The sequence below is a fragment of the Penicillium canescens genome (assembly GCF_028828765.1).
Source record: "Penicillium canescens strain IBT 15451 chromosome Unknown utg000005l_segment0_segment0, whole genome shotgun sequence".
Classification (NCBI taxonomy): domain Eukaryota; kingdom Fungi; phylum Ascomycota; class Eurotiomycetes; order Eurotiales; family Aspergillaceae; genus Penicillium; species Penicillium canescens.
Window position 1 is genome coordinate 2,169,305 of NW_026703967.1, and position 21,387 is coordinate 2,190,691.

A 21,387-nucleotide genomic window follows, 5' to 3' on the forward strand; every position below is an offset into this window, starting at 1 on the left:
TGGATAAGGCCTGAAAGAAACTATACCCAACGGCAGGGTAAGGGTGGTCGACTTGAAACAGGCATCGCATCAGGTGTCTCATTATTCATGTCAAGGGGTCTCGCTATCAAATAAAGAAGTCATGGGCTAAGAATAAGTCCAGGTGCGGCCCAAAGGTGGCAGGCGTTGCCCTGGGAGAGTCGTGGTCCCAATCTAAACAAAGAGCAGATAAAATTCGCCGCCAACGCCAATCAAACCCTGTACACGCAATAAAACATAAAGAAGGTAATATCCACATATTAGTGATGGTTGTTAATTTGTCCCAATGCACGTCGTTTGCGAGTTCCGGGTCCCTCGAGGGGCCGGAACCGCTCGTGATCGGTGGCCAACTTTCGCTTGAAAACACTCAGATCACCGAGAAGATCATGCATGTGGTTTTGCATTCGGTGAGCCTCTTGCTCGTTGGCATCGTGGGTGATGGTATCGTCGTCCTCCCAGACATCCATGTCAGACTCGGCATCTGACATAGGAGAACCTTCGCGGTCGTCTGACTCATGGCTGGGCGGTTGATTCTCTTCTGCCACCGATACTATGCTGGGTTTTCTTTGATCGAGGGTGACGGCTGGAATCGGGTTCTTGAGACTGTCGACGGCCAATTTCAGGTGCATGCGCAGAGCTTCATTTTCTGTCTGCAATTGTCGAATTTTGCACTCGCTGACCATCTTGGTCTCCTCCATGAGTCGCTGCATCTTTTCGACTTTTTGCTGGTACTCTTCGAGTCTTTCATCTGAGGCCTCAGTCGCCCGCTGGTGAACGGCTGCTTGGCTCACACTGAGCTGAAGGGTACGAATCGTCTCTGCCATCTCCGCGATTTGCGCATCGCGTTCAGCTGCAGAGAGTTGGTCCTGATTCACACGCGCCCGAGTTCGGATATTCTTGGCTTGGTCGGCATAACGAAGGGTTGAAAGTGTTTCTTCATAGTCCGCAGGCGCGATACAGGCAATCATCGCTGTCTTCGAGTTGCCACCTAGGCTGTCTTTCAATAGCCATGTGAGAATCGAGTCACGGTATGGAACCAGTTCTTTGCCTTTGCGTACACCGCGGGGTTTCTTGGGATCTGCTAGAGCGGCAATGACACGACCTAGCGTAGTCAAAGACTTGTTGATGTTGGCACCCTCACGAAGTCGGGCGCCTGTTGCTTCGGTGGATTTGGCACGTTCAGAACCAGCCAGATCAACCAACCGAATGCGGGCAGTGCGTTCAGTCGTCTCGTCAGTTGACAAGTCATGGTGGATCTGTTTCAACGTGATGGTGAAGACGGCATGGGATCGAGATGAGGTGTCGTTCATCTTTGTGCTGGCTGTTGTCCGAGAGACGTCTCCCTTTCGCATGAACTTCATCAGCTCAGTGTAGTTCCGTGCCGTCACCTCCGTCAAATCTTTCACATATGGACCCTCCGACGGTGATTCACGAATGCGGAGATAATGCGGGGGATCGGTTCTGGGGACCAAAAGATCTCGGACGTGCTCGTTGTATACTTCAAAATATGAAACTCGAACATTGTAGCTGATATCAGGAGATGGCGAGTTCTCAATGCGCTGGAACAAATCCTCGCAGGTTCGAGGAATCAAACCGGGCCTATCAGGCGTGCCCATCATGGTATAACTTTTTCCTGAACCCGTTTGCCCATAGGCGAAGATACACGTATGGTACCCTTCAAAGTTGTGATCCAAGAACTCCTCACCTAGTGAATTGTATACATCTTCCTGGTGTGCGTAGTGATCGTCCTCCTCATCATGCGACCAAAACGAGTTATCGAACGTGAATGACTTGTCTTCCAGAATCTTGCCACGGGCTTGCGACTTTGGCTTCCCGAAGTCGCCAGGTTTCGGTTTCGGGGCTTGGAGGCAAGTCATTTGTGTACGCGGGTCCATGGATATCAAGCAATGCGCGTTGCGCTCGATTTCTGCAAGGCAGTCAGACAACGACTTCCACTTCGGCGACGGAATTCCATATCCCAGTTCCTGGCATCACCTACCTCGAGGCAAGAACTTTCGCACTCGTACGACGACGCGCACATTGCCCCCTGGCGTGGGGCTGGCCATTCCATCTCGGCCGGATAGCGCTACGCTTTCCCGCGCGCGGAAGGACGGACTTGAAGCGGAAGATCTAAGGGTGGCGGCGGAGGCGGAGGTGGAGAGAATGCTAGGCGAGGTGATTCCCGTCGCGGCGGAGAGTTCGGAGGAAGCGGCTGATGAGATCGAGCCAGGGCCCGGATGGCCGATGTGGTGGTAGAAGCGCGGGTCCAGCGCCATGTCCCTGTTGTCCCTCAATAGCTGCACACAAGCGGTGACGGCGTCGCGTCGTCGGTCAAGAAGAGATTGGTACATGCAATGGATTGAACAAAAGAAAGGGGAATGTAGAATGACAGGGCAAAGGGCAATGTAGAGAGAGAGAATGAGTGAAAGGGGGTTCGGTACTGTGTTGCGCGTTGTTTCCTGGATACGTTTCAGGTCAACAGAGACTCGAGAGGTTCAGAGCCCTGGCATTCTGCGCTATGCGCAAGTATTCGGAGAAAAGAAAATATAAAAAAGAACGGATGGCATTCAAGATAACATTTGTTACGAAGATGCGGTATACAAGTGTCTACGCAGGTGTCATGGTCTACAACCCGTTGCCACAGCAATGGCAGGCTTAGGTTTCAACTCCATAGACTCCAGTCTCCGTTGGATCTCTTCAATTTCCACTTTAACAATTATGTCACACTTTCACTTTCAATAATTACGATTAATCAAAGTCGGCAGTTTCAGCGTTCATGGCTGTATACAGGTCCGCGTCGTCGTCGAGCGCGTCGCTGGGCTTCTTAGCCTTGTTGCCCCAGGTAGGATCGGGGACGGGGTCACCAGCGGCGTTCATATGTTCACTCAACAGCTGATTTGGTCCAAGCTCGCTCTGCTCTTGATTGATTATGCCGGATGTAGTCTTGGGATCGGGCAGGCCTTTTGTGGCGGCCTCCTTCGCCTGCTTCGGTACGTCTTGCAGAGGCATGTCTTGTGGATGTTAGCGTTTCTGTATAGATCGAACAAACACCTCCACAACCACCAACTCCTCTCACTCTTGTCCATTCAGGGTAGAAGGGGTAAGGGGGTACATACTCAATAACTGGTGTTATGATGTTGTTTTATTGATTGTGTTTGGCTCATACTTTGGTAGTGAAATATCAGGGCAGAACGGACTATATTTATGAGCTTCGGTGGCGGTATGATAGGATCATGACGACGACATCTACCCCGAGCACTTCTCCGCACTCGCCATTGGGAGAGATATTTAGCGAGTGCCACCAATTCCATAGTGTTCTGTAAGTCGTATGTTGGGAGCCAATTGATTGTTTTGAATAAGACGCCCGCTGGTGGAATGGTTGGGTTGAGTCGGTTCCGTGGATACCGAGCTCAAAGCATCATGGCAAATATGGTTGCCACCGAGCTCTCTTTCGCTCTATTCCATGACTTGGAGACTGATTCTATCCTAGCTCGCTTTTTGGTGGCAATCGAAGCGCATCGATCCTGTTGGTCGCCCTCTGTTTCTCATCTTCGTCATCTCATAGATCATGGATCATCCAAACATGGATGTCTTGAAGTTATATTGGACATCGCCGTATTCCAATGAATCATTACGTTTAATATGCCTCAATCCTAAGCATATCTTTATATAGGGAGATAGGGAATCTTTCAAACAAACAACCGGAACAAGGTTTATGTTTGCCACACTGAATGTCAGGGATCTATACAGGATAACTATGCAACACTATAACCTAGCAATGCGGGGATCGAATGGGAGGGAATATATCGAAAAAGCTACTATTCTTTGTACGATATTTCAACGACAATTGAACGGCCTTTCTAGCAGAACTTACCCATCAGCACTGTTTTTACGGATCTGGCTCTGCCCGAATATATTATTCCAAGTCACATGGCTCTGCAGTTCAAATTATCTGGATCAGACTGTACCGCGAAATTCATTAACAACCTAGTGGCTGATTTAGTAATACTAGACACTCTTGAAGCTGACAGCCCTGGGGAGTGTCAAAGATCTGACTCACTTAACCTCCTAGAGCGCACGGTGTCGTAGCGATACATCACGATTGACAGATGAAAATATCGCGTGTTATTTCGGGGAAGAGCATGCATTTGCTGTTATAGGGGATTTGAAGTGGGAGAGGAGAGAATGGGCTGCGGTTGTTTTTGTGTCGGGCAGTGGCTGCCTTGAATTAAGACTTTTGGTTTGTAGAATGAAGGCTTGGAAAGTCGGATTTTGGCCGAGGGTTGAATCAGTGGTGCATTCCTGGGTCAAGGGATTGTTTATATGAGCTTTACAGGGTTGGTTGGACGCCTGTTGGCTTGCGAGGGGATATGAAAACAGAACTTTTGCCAGTCAGTGAAGCCCACCATATTCTGGATCTTCGACAGATATGTACATGTATATATATATGTACAGCTTGCCGCCATCTCTGAAAGGACGCTCTCCCAAGAATTTCAATGCCCATAGCTATACATAGCTCACTTTTATCAATCATGATCGACAGGCAAAACAGCCACTCAACGGGGCGAACCGGTACTGGAATGTGGCAATGAGACTGGAGAATCTTCACCCATCTTTTAACCGTTTATCAGATAAACTGTATTCCATTTTTGGCATGATCTCAAGTGCCATTCAGGTCTAATACATTGCGAAGTGCAGGTACTCGCGGGCCTGGGGTACTGGTAGCGTATCCGAAGGGAGGGATCCCTTCCTGACAGAAAACACTGGACTCGTCTCGAACGAATCACATACATGGATAAGAAAGCAGAGACCTCGAATGGGGAGTATTCTTCATCTGTATGGCGGATTATGCAGATCGGAAGTTGCTCAACATACTTCAATTTCTGCCTTAAGCGCTCGAAGCGCAGGCCTGTGCAGCCATGTGGGCTGCATTCTAGGTAAAAGTCAAGACAGCCAGCTCATATGAAACGAAAGAAATCCACGTAGCCACAAGGACATCCGCCAGCCAAAATTGATAACTCGAGAATTACCCGGATGTGAAGTATACATACAACCCTGCAAGCCTGCAAGCCTTCCCTCCACCCAACAAGACCCACGTCCCCAACACACAAGCGTGATGATCCAATTTCCAATCATCTCGTTCGACTATTTCCAGCCAAGTCCGGCCAAGAAATTCATCAGTTTAACAAAACACCCTGGAGTGCTTGGCGGGCAAGTCAACATCTTCGACGAACTCAAGCCGATCCACCCCGACGAGCTGATGGGCGAATGGGATGGGTATATCCTGACCACGGGACACCCCTTCGAAGCCGAATTGGAGACACTCAATTGGTTCGGTAACACATTTTATTCTACGGACGACGTGGCTCCGCTGATTGTTGCGCGGAATGGTAAGCGGGTGTGCTTTGAGGACTGGGGGCGTGCATCGGTGAGTACAAAGTGGCACAGGGTATGCAGGGATCTATTTGGGATCTCGGTGTACGGAACATTCTGTATTCTTTCATTCTGACCTTGGCAGTTACGTGAGATCAAATACCACGGCGTAGTTTCTGCGGCCCTGGTGTATGATGAGCGACCCACGATAGTCTATTATCGAGCTGTGAAACATAACATGGTTGCCGGGTGTATGGAAAGTAAGCAGTTCGAGGGCAGAGTCTATTTCTATCTCACGCGGTAGGGGGTTCACGTATGAAAGGGGCGTACAGAGAGTCTCGGTGCAACAGTTATAGATGGGACATGAGTGGTTGTCTGCACATCCTTAATTCAGCCCTATCCGAGATCCACATGGGGCCAGGCAGCAGTATTGTGTGTATTCAGTGTATTCAGTGTATTACAAGGGTTTGAAGGAGCAAAAGGTCTCAATAAAAGTGAATTTGTATTTGCTCGTACGTTGTAACTATTGCGCGATCACCGCCGAGATCGGCTAGTTTTTCTCGGGAGTCGCCTCGACCCGACCAGGAACGCCGATTTTTGACTCATCTCTTCTTTCCCTCTATTTAAGCTACGCGGAGGGGGCGCACTTATTGTGTTATACTGCATTGAACAGCCTGCACAATGGAGAAAACAACACAACCCCCAGCCGACCTCGAGGCCTCCCCCAATGTCCCCGTAAAGCAGGAGTCCAGCGTATCCCGACGATGGAAGCAAAACCTCACAACCACGCACGCAGATCTGGTCTGTCTGCTCCTCTGCTTCCTCACCGGACTATGCGATAGCAGCGCCTACAACGCATGGTCCTGTTTCCTTGGCATGCAAACTGGTATGATTTATAACGTCCCGAGGCCGATCCCGCAAGGGGCAAGGGCCAAAGCCAGCACAAGCGCAAAACTAACAGATTTCTGCTCACAGGAAACACCATCTTCCTCGGCCTGGGCGCCTCCAACCAGCCGTCCAGCAAGCCTTGGGGCTGGCTGAAGTCCCTCGCCTCAATCGCGTCGTTCTTCTTCGGCGCAATGGTCTTCTCGATCGCAATGCGCAGCGTTGGCGCTCTCCGCCGCGGAACCCTCTTCGTCTCCTTCTTCGTGCAAGCCTGCCTGATCGTCATCGCTGTCGCTCTGATCGAAGCCGATCTTATTCCTCATACTTCTGCCGACGCTGGCCTCGATGGCGGTTCCCTCTTCCTGGAGTTGATTCCTATCGCCCTGCTGGCTTTCCAGTCTGCTGGTGGTATGACTTGCTCTCGGTCGCTGGGATATAATGAGATTCCGACTGTCGTCTTGACAAGTGTTTACTTTGATATTGCTTCTGATCCTAAGATCACTGATAAGCCGACTACCAATGTTAAGCGCAATCGCCGTATTGGTGGTGTTGTGTTCTTACTCATTGGTGCGATTGTTGGTGGGTGGTTGAGTCGGAGTAGTGGTGGTATGGAGTCGGCTTTGTGGATGGCTGCTGGTATGAAGTTTGTTGCTGCCATTGGGTGGTTGTTCTGGAGGGCTGCACCGCCGAAATAGATAGGGCAGGCTGTTTTGGCTTGTTCTGGTAGAGATTTGTTGTAGATATAGATCGGCTTATTAGACTTGCATAGATCAATGTTAATATTTTATACAGACAGTTACAGTTCCTTGGGAAGACACTCGGGTTATCTCAAGTCGTAGTTTATATGGATACTAAAGTCTAATGCATAGGACAGTACTATCCAATATTATAGTCCAGTCTGCTCCTATACTGTATTTCCAGTTTCTGTTTTGGTAAACTACATACATGGCTTTCATTCTTCAATTCTAATATAGATGTAGTCGCCCTCATCTCTCAATTTTTAGTTGACATTGAATACTTATCCTCTCTTCTGCCTCAGTAACCGGCCCTTAACGTTAGATATCATAAGTACAACTACATAGACATTTCCTATATCGATGGCCCATTTAGCATACCCCCGCAGCATAAGTACATTAAACTATACATTGATCAAGCCATTCAAGTAATTACATCCCAGATATGTATGCATGGAGTCACTACTTCCAAGACTTCTCAACATCACCAGGCTCTTTCCAAGTCTTCTCAACTTCAACACAATCCTCCTCAATATCCCTCCACGACAAACTCCCCCACCTTTCAGGTCTCTCAAGCGCATCAACAAAATGCTTCAGAGCCAGCACCGTCTGCGCAGCCCATCTCTCCTTACTAACCTTCCCAACACCAGCAGCCAAAGGCGTCATAAGAATCCTCCCAATCCTCCTCCCAATCCTCCTCCCATCCCCATCCCCATCTTTCCCTAACCCCCGATTCCACCCCTCAACTTGCCCCAACAAACTCCACACACACTCATAAACAACTTCCCGATCCCACTCCACAGATCCCGGCTCACGCATAGTAGGACAAAGCGCAACCCAGGCACACCCAAACGGATTCCCCTTCAACTCCTCGGGGAATGGAACAAGCGTACACGTCCCAGGCGGTGCGAACCCGCGCCATTTCTCATATAAAATGGCTTGCGCGGCTCGCGTCACGGCGTGGTAGTCGTTGCGGGGACTGAATGCTCTTGAGATTGCGGCGTCGAAGGCGCCGTCTAGGCGGCCGTAGCTATTTGCTGGGGATACGATTAGGTCAAAGGTGGTGCCCTCGGGAAGGGAGTTGAGGCGTTCGTTTATGGGGGTTATTTTTACGGTTTGCGGGTTGTGGGTTGGCCAATTTGTTTGTAGGGAGGTGTTGAAGGCTGTGATGAACTCGTCGTCCATGCATAGGAGGAGGATTTCCGGGATGTTGGTTGTCATTTTGGGATTGGGATTTTGTTTTGGGGGAGGATTTGGGGTTGAAGGGTAGTTTAAAGTAGGATGTAATGAAGTTATAGAGTTGATGTTGCCATGTGGCGGAGTTCAAGGCATCAGCTTAATTACTGCGTTATGCGGGGCTGAAAGAGGCTCTATTGCCCGACTCTTCCATATATTCCAAGTATTGATGTTGATCTCTGTTTATTTGGCTACCTTGCCTTGCCGCTGTGATTCATTTGTAGAGCCACTGCCTTTGGCTCTATCCAAATTGAAGAACTAAGCAAAAAGAAACATGTACGTGATCCAGAGAGCCATCGTGGCAGTACAAGTCACAAAACAAGAATGATCAAAAGCAAAACCCCACGGGTATACGCAAGAACACAGCTCATTCATTCATCCAATCCAATATCTCTCTCTTTCTGAAGAGTCACCTCCTCAGAATCAGCACCATCACCATCCCCAGCAGCACGACTCACCTGAGTCGACACATACCGAATCAAGCTCTCACACAACCGATCAAGAACCCATTCGGGCTCCGTCTGCGTAGCCAACATGGGACTATTCTCACCAATCCAATCCCAATTAAGCAATCCATACTCATCTTCATTCATATTTACAGAATCCTGCGCACCGAGTGATCGACTCGCGGAAGAAGACGGCCTCGTCCGCGGATCCGTAAACTGAATCAACCGTGTAAACTCAACCCATTCCTCATAACCATATCGTTTCCGTTTGCCCTCGCGTACATGTTCCGTCACACGACGAAGGGCAAAGGCAAGCTGCTGGGCTAGTTCGAGTGGTGATGGATCACGAGCTAGTTCCTCCAGCGTTGGGCGTGGATGTTCACCGGCTACCTTGACGAGATGGGTAGGTCGATTGATATCACCTGAATCGCGCCTATGTCCTACATCGCCATTTTCGCCACCTTCAAGCGCGAATCCGCGTTTCACTCGCTTCTTTTCTTGGCGGGAAGCGAGGAGCTTTGTAACGCCAGGAATCCGGCTAAAGAAGGATTTGTAGATGCCTGACTGAGGGAGGACGGTGTAATCGCCCACTTTATTGGTTGCATGCTTGAAACTTGCAACGACTGTATCGACCATTTGGGAGATGAGTATTGTCATCGTTGGGATGGCGATTAGTGACCACAGCACGAAGAAGGGTCTTCCTGCGTTCGACTGGGGTGTGATGTCACCGTAGCCAATTGTTAACAGTGAGCAGAAGCAGAAATACAGGGATTCGTAGTAGGACATTTGTTCGAGTTGCCAGAATACTATTGCTCCGCATGTCCATACGATTCCGAATGCGGCTATGCTGATTATCAGGTTGTTCCAGCGACGGAAGCGCATTGTATCGTATTGGATGCGGCGCATGGCGTCAAATCGATCTTTTTCTTCGCGCATGACAAGAAGTCTAGGTCGACGGCCTGTGGCAATGGCATTGATTCTGTTGCGAATTGGTCCATGGCGGTGGTAATGATGAGAGCTTTTGGACTTCGATCGAGTAGGAGTCGGGGGAGTGACTTCCGTACCGCGGATGGGGATCTTCCCTTCGGAGGCTGAGAGCTCGCCAAAGCTGACCGATCGATTGAATGTTGATACCCGTTTCTGCTCGATGTGTTTCCGGATCACGTTCTCGTAGTGAACTTCACGGGCAAACTTATGAATGCTTCCAACAACCAATCCTAACATGATAATTCCAATGACTGCATATGGCCAGATGAGACCTCGACCAACAGGTGCGACGGCAGTTATGTCACCGAATCCCAAGGTCAGAACGGTGACATCGCAGAAGTATAACGCATCGGCAAAGGAGATATCCAGTACGCTTTGGAAGATGGCCGCTCCAACTAATAGCCAAATCACAAACGCAGTCATCTGAAGAATCAATGTTCGTTGTTCGTCGGTTAGTGCGAAGTGCTGTGGGTATCTTCCTAGGAAGTATCCCAGCATATTGATCATCAAGGTGCCGCTTAAGAAGAAGTAGAGACATGCTGCAATCACGGCACTCCAAAATCCTTGTGAGTAGACCTGGTCAGGGCCGACTGGTGGTGCATAAACACTCATGGCAGCTGTAATCCCACCAAGCTATCATAAGTATCAGTATGATGACCAAAACTAGACAGATGCGTCACTCACAATTCCCGTAGCTATGAACCACAGAATAATAGTAACCGGTAACGCGACAATGTATCGAATGACTTGCGTAAAGTTGAAAAGCAGAAAGATGTTTCCCACAACGCCACAGAAAAGTGACACAGCATTTAGAGCAATGGCCCTGGAGACAGCATTAGAGTTCACCACAACTATAACCGCACGATCCTGTCTTCACTCACCAAGGAGGATCCGGATATCCTTCCTCCAAGTAATTCCCAGCACGTCCTAGAGTCTTAGAAATAATATCATTTCGCCAAGGCTGAATCAGCGCAACAATCGACATAACATTAGCAAGTGGACCCGTCGCAGCTGCAATAAGAGGAATAGTCGTAGACGCAATCCACCAAGTCTGCGGCTCATCATCTTCAGCCGGCCTCATATTAAAATGACCTTTGATCGATTCCCATCGTGAGAGCCCGGCAGACCTGTCGTCCGTGGGTATCTCGACTGTCACAGACCCATGCTGCATCGCTCTAGCATATCCATGCGCAGACCGAACTGGATCTAGTCGGAAGCCGAAGGGTGGAGTGGCCGATTTAGTTGCAAGGGAAGTAGATTTGAGTTAAGCTCTTGTGGGTACCATCAAGGATCGCGTCTTACACTGATCCTGATAGGGTGAGATTGCATCGGGTCAACGCGGAGAATGGGTTGGATCGTATGAGTTGTACGCGCCCCATATGTTCCCTCCCTTGATATGTCCGACAGGACAGATATTTAAGAAGACATCTTCGACGCGAGGGTTCAGGCGCCAGTATCACGCTGTAAATGATGTCAATGTCTAGCTTTGACCTTGGTCCCGTGACTGGCTTCCCCACATGCGTCATCATTCTGACTAACTTATATTGTCAAATCAACAACATGAAAAAAAGATATACATGTACGAAATCAACAAGTAACTTTCTTCAAGCGATCGCGGTGAGATAGAGGTGAGATAGAGGCCCGATATGGCGACGTGTATCATAACTAGTTATGTTTAGGCAAATAGGCATGCATAGCCACATGGTTAGTAGGTTCATACATGTAGTCGATTTTATCAAACCTGACGAACATAATCTTTGACTCGAAAGTGAGACCCATCACTCTAATATAAGCTTACTATAACTTGTATCACACAGTATTTGCTACCACTTCCAGGATAGTTCGCCCAAAACCAGCTCGCTGCTTTTTAAACAGCCTAGAGCTCCGAGACAACATCTCACAAGCTCAGTTTAACTCTGAAGGCAACTAATAAGCTAAAGCCGAGCCTCGACTTAGCACCCAGTACCTATACATGGACCCATTCCACAAACACAACAGTCCCCAGACCAAAACCAGCCTACCGGGCACAATAATCCAACTAATAATACTTCCAAAAGAACCAAAAACCCATGCAACCCATGCAACCCACCTAAATGCCAAAAATCCAGGATATGATGCACAACGCAACCCCGCATACACATGCATGTATTACCCCCACCAAACCCACTGATAGGCTCGCCACCCCCCCAAAACCCCCAACCAATAACCAAAACCGCTACAATTAACCACCCCTGAACCAATAGCAACCCCAACCACCTGCATAAACCAAAAAAGCCAAAGCCAAAGCCAAAAAATCAAGACGTCAAAACGCTGGGACCTACACTTATATTGACAGTGACATCAGGGCCCGTCATTTGGGAATGAGTACCTGCTTTTGCAGGATTGGACCTGAAACTAAGAAAGTGCCAGGCAGCCAACCAGCGACCTTTGTAAGTTGTACGGAGAAATAAGTTGACTAGTTGCATGTTAGTATGTTACTAGTACTGTTGGTAGTGGGTAGTGGGTAGTGGAGGTGGAGATGGAGGGGTTCTACATATTGTACTCCGTACACTGCGTATTGCGTATGTACACTGCTGTATGTACATGTACATGTACGTAGCACCTTAGGGCGGGGTAGTGATCCACACTGCATGTCGGTAACTTTTGCTGTACTCTGCGCCGGTGCCGCGAAGCGCTGGGGTAGCTTCTCTATCACATATCATCACACCTCTATGGAGGGGGTTACGTGGAAATAGTATGGATACTACAGTATGGATACAGCTACGGTGTAATAGTATGGTCGGGAAGTACATGTATACTATAGCATTACTAAGGAACATGGCATGATTGGAAAGTATAACGAGTGTCAGGGTTGGTCTATCGGATGTTGGGGTCGTGGTTCTATGTACAACCCGGATTCCTCCTCGCACCCAACATCAAATCAAGCAATAGCAAAAGTAAAAAGTAAACGCAAAAGGCAGAAACACAAAGCAGTTTAACGAGAAGTAAGAACGGCTTGCACGTATATAAGAAATCGCAAGATGGTATCATCAAAGCAGAGTGAGACGAACATCAACGACAAAACAGGAATCAGAGTTGACGGCCAGAAAAGAGAAGACAAAGATTAAACAGAGGACGCCAGTGATGGAATAGAAATGATAAAAAAAGACGCCGCCCCATGAAGGAAACGAGATCAAAATCGAGGCGCCGGAACCAAAAACAAAAAGAAAACATGTATCTTTTTTGGTCGTCCATTCCTTGGACGATATCTGCCGATGAGATCGAGAAACAGAGTCAGAGTAAATGCAACGTGCAAAGCTAGCCGGAGTCAAACCAACGCGCTCCAAATGCAGTTCAACAAGCGTCAAACGCTCCCAGTGTAAAGATGAAAACGAAATAGGAAATTCTCTGTGGATATCATAGATATCATTCTCGGTAGTCGGTAGTCGGGGAAAGGTGTGAGGTGTGTGGAGTGACATTTACATAGCCGAAGGTCGGCGCAGAATGTCTTCGCAGTTGGCATCGAATCGCATGTTCCAGAGCCGAATACTGTTCATAAGCTTCTCGGTGTTTTCAAGCTCGCGATCACGACCGAAAATAGATTCGACAAATTCACAGCCTGCATTACGGCCCATAGAAACAGGTTTTCCACCACCTTCTCGCTTTGCGGCCTTCCACATGTAAAGTTCACATCCCTTGAGGAGCTTCTTGAAACGAGCCCAGAGGCGCTCGCCACTTTCAAGGAAATCTTCGACGACTTCCTGCGCCTCCACGCGCTGAATGCGTGGGAGACATTCGTCGGCCCTCTTAACCTTGCCCGCCAGCTTGATCAACAAAAGCCACAAGTCGCCAGCGACATCGGCCATGGGCGTCGAGGCGCCGTGGTGGAAAACGGTCCAGTCGTAGATCCACTTTCCGAGGGAATTCGCATCGAACACACTACCGAGGAGAATGATCGGCGCCTCGGTCGGATCCCAGTTCTTGATCGAATAGCCTGCCGGGACACCTGCTCGCTCGGCGTCATCTTCGGTAGCGGTTGGTGGGGGTTTCGCGGCGGGAGCGGGCTTGGGCTTGTTGGGGTTGCGCGTGGAAGTGGACTGGCGCCGTGCGCGGGAGCGTCGGGCAGCATCGATATCCTCGTTGTTAGGAGCCTGGGTGAAGTAAAAGTGAGAATCAGCTGGATTTGATTTGCGGTAAGAGGTCGACGCGCGACGGGGGCCATCGCGCTTGGGATTCGAGGCCGGGGGATGGCCTGGGCGACTGGGACGGGGCTCGCGGGTGGTGCGCGGGACGTCGAATGCATCGTCGACCACATCGACGAAGATGGGTCGCGTCTGCGATTGCGACGGGTCGAATCCGTAGCTGTAGCCGGGGCCATAGCCGTAGCCGTTTCCGGTGCCGAAGCCATCCCCCGTAGGATGACCAGCCGAGGAGTGGTATCGACGGTGTTTGGGCATGTCCGCAAAAGAAGCACTTACATGATCGTGCTTTCGCGATGGAATGCCATAGTCTGGCGTGGCTTCATAGAAGCCGTGCGGGTAGCCCGAGGTCGAATACCATCCCCCCGTATCTTTGGTGGCTGTGTAGCTGGCTTTGCGGTTGTGTCGTCGCGAAGTGCCCCGGGGTGAGGAGTATGTGTTGGCGAACTGAGAGGCGTAGTAGGCGTAGTGAGGTGAGGTTGGAGGAGACTGCGAATAGTCGTAGGTGGACCACCCGGGTGGTGGACTGGAGTAATGATACATTATCGAACGAGCATAGAGCAGTTCAGATTGTAAATGCAATGGCAAAGAGACAAAAAAAAAGAACACCGAGTATATTATACAGGATATCGTGCACCCAAACAGAAATCGACGCCGATTCAGAACTGCAGGCCAGATAGGATTTTTTGGGGTTAGGACCGTCACCGCGGTACGGTTTCCGATCGAAGAGAGGAGGATTGAAACTGAATGTGCTGAGAGGGCATTTGAACGTTCGGTCTCGATCCACTGAAGAAGGGAGAGTGCGAATAGGGGGGAGCTCTACCAGCTACCAGATGGGCAGAATCCTGATAAGAAAGACTCCTGACGGGGAGCCCAAGAGTAATAACAAAGAGAGTCTCCCACAGAGAAGTTAGGAAGAGAGAGTGGAGAGGGAAAAATTCGAAAGGATGAAAGGAGAGAGTGATATTGGCGCCAACCAAGTGTGTGTGAGTTGGCGTGGGCTGTGGCGTTTGGTAATACACGTACTGGTATTCTATTCTATTCTGTTCTATATTTATTAGATTATAGATTTAGAATTATAGAATTATATATTTGATTATGTAGAATTCTTGATCTACTCTCTAGTTATGGGCCTTTTATATCCTACACAGACCCTATCGTGACTCACTGTGGCGATTCTTCTCGAGTTACCTACCACTTTCGATCTGGCTCTTCTCCAAAGTACTATGTCTACCCCTCAGACTAGTCCAACTAGTCCAGTTGTCTCCTCGATATGCAGAGCGCTTGCGAACAGCCCCTCAGTTGACTCGGACAACTGCATTTCCCTGTAAGGCAACTATATGTCGCCCAACTTTGACTCTCTGACTCACTTTGATTCAGCAACTGGGCAAAGTAGGAAAAGTAGAGTTTGATCAAAGATCTCACTGGCTGCCTTACAGCTATGGGCTTAATCTAGGCACCCCTCTATCAGGTGGCGTGTCATAGTTGGGTTGGATGAGCGCAAAACCATGTGTCTTCCAGAAGTAGGGTACATGTTCCACGGGCCACTTCATCTACATGAACACCATAGGTGAACTTTCCCGGAGGAATACTGGATCGGGGAAGTGGTAAATCTACAGCGAATACGAAGAGACCTGCAAAAGTACATGTGAGTGTGTGTGTGTGTGTGTGTGTGTGTGTGTGTCTGCACATGTAGATGTAGTCCCAACTAAAAGCCGGTTCCATGGTTGGTTAGTAACTCGATCGCGATTTCACGGCCCATCCCGTCTCGTCCAGCGGTTCACTTATTCAAGACTCCACTATAGATATTCTCCGAACGTCGTTACAGATACACGTTGCCATGGCAAGAACTAATGAGCCCCATCAGGGTCTTTGTATTAACACACGCTTCGCTTGTCTTGTTGGGCAACATCACGGACCATGCATGGGCTTTACCGCTGCGTCGCTGGGCAGCAACCGTCTACTTTGGGCCAAAATATAGAGAAATTCGCAGACCGCAACTTGCTCCTCCACTGGGATACCGTCACCAGACGGATAGAAACTTCAGCTAGCAATAATGGAGAAAGAGACTAGCTCCTGATGTCTTGGAGGCCTGGCTGTGTAGACGTTGGGATTGAAGATGAAGCCTTACTCTCCAACCAACGCATTATGAAGTCAGAGTTCTGGATCAACGGCTGTCATCCATAGGCAATTGGCTGCCCACAGTCTATTGTTTCAGCGTGGGGCAATGAACAATAGGCGACACGCTGCGACCGCATTCAAGCCCTAATCTGCCTTCTTCGGAACTGGTTAGCACTAACACTAAGGCCTGATGTATGCAGCATGTCTGGCAGTGATACTGCAGTTGAATCCCAAATCTCACAACACCTACTACTACTACCCCTCTGAAACAGAAATAGCAATCTGTCCAGTATTCCAAATGTAAAAGGGTCACCGCAATTTACCCCAGCCACCGATACCAACATTACCACTGCTGCTACGCTCACGCACCGAGTAAAGGGATGAAATGGAAGGAATTTCAGCACGTCCTTGCTGCGCACACAAAGAATTCAAGGCCGATCCCTGATTCGAGGGTTTTGTTTTTCTCGAGATGAGTCAAGTCCCTTCGAGAAATCTTGCCCCTGTTTTACCATTCCAGCCATTCAGAAGACAAAACACACCCTGCACCGCCGATCATCTAGGGTTGCACATGGCGTTTGATTAACAGTTGAACAAAAAAAGAAATTAAAAAAAATACAGCCCACTAACATTTTTCTGATCGTGCAGACAGGATAGATCTCACATGCAAGGCAAGCATAAAAATCATCATATATAACGATCGATGTGTCTGCCTACTCAGCACACGAGATATGACCTCCCATTCGACAACTGACCAACCCCCCTATTTTGCCACCCCCAACCAAGGCTGAGCTCTCAGCTACCGCTGCACATGTAATATGTAATGGGCGATCTACAGTAAATAAGAAGACAAAAAAACGGGGACATGCGTAATGATGCGTAATGCTCACCTAAGAACGGGCGATGGAATTTCTAGAACAAGGTTTAGAGCCTAGGAAACTACACCAATGACGACCGGTCTAAACAAGGGCTGCAGGGGCGGGCTGAGAGCCGGCGGTAAACTCAGATTCAGGCTCGGCTGGACATGTAGGAACATAACCTTGAACTGGCGCACGGGCCTATACAATTTACACACCGTGCTCGTGGACTGTATGCAGGAATATCGGAATAACCCAATCTTCCATTCTATATGTACTTTCTGTGCAACTTTATACTTCGGTAAGCTTAGAATGACTCGCATGGCAAATATAGGACTTCATTTTCTGGATGAGGACACCGAGGCCATGGTGCATGTTGCATGTTACCGCTTGCTTTTGCTTTTGCTTTTGCTTTTGCTTTGCGTAATAGTATGATATGAGTATCGTATGAAGCCGTGCACAATAGTGTGCTCCGTCCTCTTGCTCCGACCAGAACTCCGAAACAAAAATCCTGCAACCTAGAACAGTGGAATCCGATCACCGATTATTGAGAATTAATTTGAAGAAAATTGAACCGCCACAATGCAAATAGTAACAAAGCCATGAAACAAGGCACTGCCTCAAAATCAACTTATATGAAAATTACACAATTAATTAACTTATACCATACATTAAACATTAAACACGCACCCTCTAGTCTCAATCACATTGGGTAACCACCCGCAGCTAGTAACTCCTATCTACCAGCTTGCCCCTTGCACGAGCGTACATAGGATCTAAGCGCGGGAGGATCAAAACAAAATATCGGTCCAATTTAACTGGTCCCCTATTGGCATTTTGGGCCGGCATGGAATATTACAGTAGCTCTTGGCGACTTGAGCGGTATGGATATTGAGTTTGCTATTAGGGATTTGGGACTGTTTCCGAGATTGGAGGTGTTCACCATTTTTTTCTTTTTTTCCTTTGTGCGTGCTGATCATGTGCATGTAGGGTTTGGAATTTGCCCTTGCCCTGTGCCCTACCGAGTATGTGACTTGTGTACTTTTGGTTTTTGAGGGCGTTGGATATGACAGGGGATCCATTGGTTGTTTTGCTTTTTTGGCGTATGTAGGCGGGAGATAGGCTCGGGATGGAATTCCCCGACTGGATGGGTTTCCGGGTTGTGGGTTGTCGGGAGTTTTGGTTGAAATGTGGTCTTGTGCTTATGAAAAGGAGAGAGTGTTATAGTAGGTCGGCTTGCATTGGTTGTTGATTGCAGAGTGTTGCTTTATCAGATTGCTCGGTTACACAGTATCAAATGTAAAGACTTCTTCTATATTGGCTGCTGGCCTAGAATATATACATGCACGCGTTCTATTCGAAAATATATAGACAAAAGAGAGCCAGTATGTGTCAGCCAATGGCAAACTGCTGCACAAAGAATGGTATCATAAGTTGAAACCCAAATCGCTGATCCTTGAATGAATGAAAGAAAAAAAAAAGCCAATTCCGGATGCTGAAAAGCTGGTGACCGCGAGCACATAGCCCGGGTATGAACTAATAAAGACAAAAACAAGACAATCTATGCCACCATGTATTCTCCTTCGCCCCGCTTGGCCTGCATGACTTGGGACCACCGGAAGGCCTGCGACGTAGGTGCCCGACCTCCAGCCAGCGGAGGTGGCGGTCCGAAGTCACTTGGATAAACGGGATACGAGGATTCATCAGAATACTCAGCCCAGATCCGTTCTAGGAGCTCTAAACATGATAGGTTGTTGACAAAGCCGGAGTCCTTGGAAATATCCTTGCAGCGATTTCGGATGATCGATCGGTGATTCTCCTCGACACACTCCGACCCGACGATGAATAATGGCCAGAGGAGGTATACATCTGACTGCACGGTATAAAGACAGTGCATGGCCAGTTGAACGAGGTGCTGGATACGTCCATGCCGTGACGGGAGAGTTGGCTCAGCTAGACGTTCACAGTATAGAAGCGCGGCATGGCGAAAACACTCCGAGATCTGGAAGACGTCCTGGAGATTCTCGGGGGCCACTTGGTACGCAGATGTGGAGGTCTGCGGCATGGTGTAGTTGGTGGAGTTCCATGACATAGTAGATGCAGACAAAGGCGGAGAAGGGAAAGAGGCTTCAGCAGGTGGGTCGAATCGCCAGGATTCAAGTCGCTGCCTAAGTGAATACCATTCAGTCCAGAATTCTGGAGAGGATGGACGACGGGACTGTTCGCTGCTCTGCGGCGGTGTGGGGAGGGAGAACCCGTATCCAGGAAGCGGCATGGAGCCAGCCATAGGGTCTGGAGTGACCGTCTCCCACCCGGGGAATAGCATAGAAGGGGGAAGAGAGGCGGTGGAGACAGCAGCATCAGTTGGGCGCGAGAGATTGGGGGTTTGATCTTGACTGAGAAGGTTCAAGCGACCCAGCTGGGAGATCAATTTGAACAGACGACCATCACAACCAGCTAGGTTCTCCAGACCCCATTCTCCATCGGTTTTTGAACTTATCTCCAAGCATGTCCCACGAAGCTGTACGTCACGATCATTTGTAGTAGCTGTAAGCGTATCGAACCATGAGAACATGCGGATGAACCATTTGAGATCTTCTGTCATCACACGAGAATGGCGCATTCGGATCGCTAGGAGCCTTGTCACTCCTGCAAATTGTGCCCGGAACTCGGCAACACCAGTGTCACAACCATGAAATAGGCAGAGCATTAGAAGTGTTGCCAATACCGAGTCTGACAGTCTTCGACGGGGGTCAGCCAAATCGGCATTCAATGCCTTGACGGCCATCCCGCGGTGGTGATTTTCTTCCCTCACGTATCCTTCCGGAACCGAGATGCCATAGCGATCTTGGAAGTCTTCATCAGTAAGGGCACGGTGAGCCATCGATGCCATGCGTGCTGGTAGTGTTCTTTCAGTAGAACGATGGTTATGTTCTCGCCTTTGTCGCAAATTACTTGTAGCCAGTGTTGCAATTGCTTCTTGTAGAGCCTCGCTCTCCACCGCCAAACGGATGACATGCGTACGGAATGGATTTGTTGGGCTGTCAAAGGCAACAATCATGGGAGCAATGACTTCAGCATAGTAGCTGATGAGATATCGAAGACGGGGTGTCTTTCCCACGGATCGCGCCAAAAGAAGTTGAGATAGTGATGGAGAATGTGCAGCGTTCCACAGCATATGGTAATTAGAATCTCTCTTGACATCCTCTTCTTCAACATCTTGTGACGATGGTGGGGTGACAGGCTGATATGGAATGGGCATTGCAGTAGGCCAGACTGGAGAATTAAAGCTGGCTGTTGGGCTTAATATAGGAGCATACTGCAATGCCGTATCCGGAGTCATGTATTGTGTAGTATTTGGAACCAGAGGTCGGGATGGTAATGGAAGCCCTGAAATCTTAGGTGTCGAAGTAGCCGTGTTAGACCACGACTGGGGATCTGGCATATCCATTGTCCACGGCATATCGAACCCCGGCATCATGGGTGGTGAACTTTCCATTTTCACATTGGCGGTCCCAGCGTCGAACGATGAGACTTCCGGGCCAGTGACTGGAGGCACCGGAACCGAAGCATTATAGGGAGCCCGCGATGAAGACGGTCCACTGCTGTTCGAAGCCTTTGGTTGTGGTTTCGCAGGTGTCGCTTGCTCTTCCGAGTCCATCACCGGCAGCTTCTGTCCGCGGAGCTTGCCTCGGCTTGCGACTCCAACCCCCATGTCAACGTCGTCTTGTATCCGGAACATTCGCGACCAAGTTCGAGGCACTGGGAGCAATAAGGTCTGCGCCGATCACACCGTGCCCCTCGCTTGGAACAGGCAAAGCAGTCATCAGAAGCCCCGCTGACGACGGTTCTCTTGCGGCGTTTTCGGACGGGAGCATTCGGGTCGGTCTTGCGGGATTTCCCCTTGGGTGCCGGGTCTCGAGACTGAGGGTCTGGATTATTGGAGGACATCATGGACGGATGATCTGGTTGCCCGCACGGGGTCCATCTGTTGAGACCGCGAAGGCCCGGTGAAAATGTGAGGGCAGTTTCAAGGTTGCGGGGAACGGAACGTGAGGAATGGAGATTTGTAAGATCGGAGCAAATTGTCAGAGTAAAATCTGGGGAATAGCGTAGGAGATTAAGGGACGAAGAGAGAACTGAAAAAGAAAGGAAGAGGCGTGTTGGGGGGTGGATATGGGATCTGCCCGGTGGAGGATGATCCGCGCTCTAACAAGAACTGAAGACGGGGCGTTCGCGACTGATTTCTCTCATATCTGGTTCCACTCGGTGATCATGAAATAATCGCGCATCTCACCTAAATAATGGCCCCTGCACACTGCGCCTACCTCGGCTCTGGGGAGCACAAAATTGAGACCGGGGGTGTTTTAGGGTCTCGTGCCTCGTTTCCGCAGTTTGATATATCTGTTTCAATCTGCATATAGTACATTTCGCTATTTTGCACACTCCTATTAACATTGGGGCTAAACAGCGTAGACTAAATATGACCCGCCAAGCCTGGACCAATCTTCTTCCCGCCCAGCCCCAAAATGAACGCCACAATCTTCAACACCCT

The 21,387-nt window shown here is 49.2% G+C and overlaps 8 protein-coding genes across 8 annotated transcripts; 2 read left to right on the forward strand and 6 right to left on the reverse strand.

Moving 5' to 3' along the window:
- Positions 1-63: 63 nt before the first annotated feature.
- On the reverse strand, positions 64-2,576 carry N7446_008416 (kinesin-3 family protein uncB). The gene is made up of 2 exons (XM_058517161.1): positions 2,018-2,576; positions 64-1,945 (listed from the first exon to the last, which is right to left on the reverse strand). Exons 1-2 carry the CDS (start codon positions 2,367-2,369, stop codon positions 279-281), a joined length of 2,019 nt encoding a protein of 672 aa, XP_058370807.1. The 5' UTR covers positions 2,370-2,576; the 3' UTR covers positions 64-278.
- A 190-nt stretch (positions 2,577-2,766) lies between these two features.
- N7446_008417 (uncharacterized protein) lies at positions 2,767-3,027 on the reverse strand (the record flags this gene model as incomplete). Its single annotated transcript, XM_058517162.1, has 1 exon — positions 2,767-3,027. The coding sequence occupies one exon, from the start codon at positions 3,025-3,027 to the stop codon at positions 2,767-2,769; it is 261 nt and encodes an 86-aa protein (XP_058370808.1).
- A 2,107-nt stretch (positions 3,028-5,134) lies between these two features.
- On the forward strand, positions 5,135-5,695 carry N7446_008418 (uncharacterized protein; the record flags this gene model as incomplete). The annotated part of the gene is made up of 2 exons (XM_058517163.1): positions 5,135-5,446; positions 5,537-5,695. The coding sequence occupies 2 exons, from the start codon at positions 5,135-5,137 to the stop codon at positions 5,693-5,695; spliced, it is 471 nt and encodes a 156-aa protein (XP_058370809.1).
- A 377-nt stretch (positions 5,696-6,072) lies between these two features.
- N7446_008419 (YoaK family protein) lies at positions 6,073-6,971 on the forward strand (the record flags this gene model as incomplete). Its single annotated transcript, XM_058517164.1, has 2 exons — positions 6,073-6,277; positions 6,367-6,971. 2 exons carry the CDS (start codon positions 6,073-6,075, stop codon positions 6,969-6,971), a joined length of 810 nt encoding a protein of 269 aa, XP_058370810.1.
- A 501-nt stretch (positions 6,972-7,472) lies between these two features.
- N7446_008420 (uncharacterized protein) lies at positions 7,473-8,231 on the reverse strand (the record flags this gene model as incomplete). Its single annotated transcript, XM_058517165.1, has 1 exon — positions 7,473-8,231. The coding sequence occupies one exon, from the start codon at positions 8,229-8,231 to the stop codon at positions 7,473-7,475; it is 759 nt and encodes a 252-aa protein (XP_058370811.1).
- A 192-nt stretch (positions 8,232-8,423) lies between these two features.
- N7446_008421 (potassium channel family protein) lies at positions 8,424-10,929 on the reverse strand. Its single transcript, XM_058517166.1, has 3 exons — positions 10,561-10,929; positions 10,364-10,502; positions 8,424-10,312 (listed from the first exon to the last, which is right to left on the reverse strand). Exons 1-3 carry the CDS (start codon positions 10,848-10,850, stop codon positions 8,618-8,620), a joined length of 2,124 nt encoding a protein of 707 aa, XP_058370812.1. The 5' UTR covers positions 10,851-10,929; the 3' UTR covers positions 8,424-8,617.
- Positions 10,930-13,137: 2,208 nt separating this feature from the next.
- N7446_008422 (uncharacterized protein) lies at positions 13,138-14,400 on the reverse strand (the record flags this gene model as incomplete). The annotated part of the gene is made up of 1 exon (XM_058517167.1): positions 13,138-14,400. The coding sequence occupies one exon, from the start codon at positions 14,398-14,400 to the stop codon at positions 13,138-13,140; it is 1,263 nt and encodes a 420-aa protein (XP_058370813.1).
- A 3,993-nt stretch (positions 14,401-18,393) lies between these two features.
- Positions 18,394-20,786, reverse strand: N7446_008423 (fungal specific transcription factor domain-containing protein; the record flags this gene model as incomplete). The annotated part of the gene is made up of 2 exons (XM_058517168.1): positions 18,394-20,594; positions 20,645-20,786. 2 exons carry the CDS (start codon positions 20,784-20,786, stop codon positions 18,394-18,396), a joined length of 2,343 nt encoding a protein of 780 aa, XP_058370814.1.
- Between the last annotated feature and the right edge of the window lie 601 nt (positions 20,787-21,387).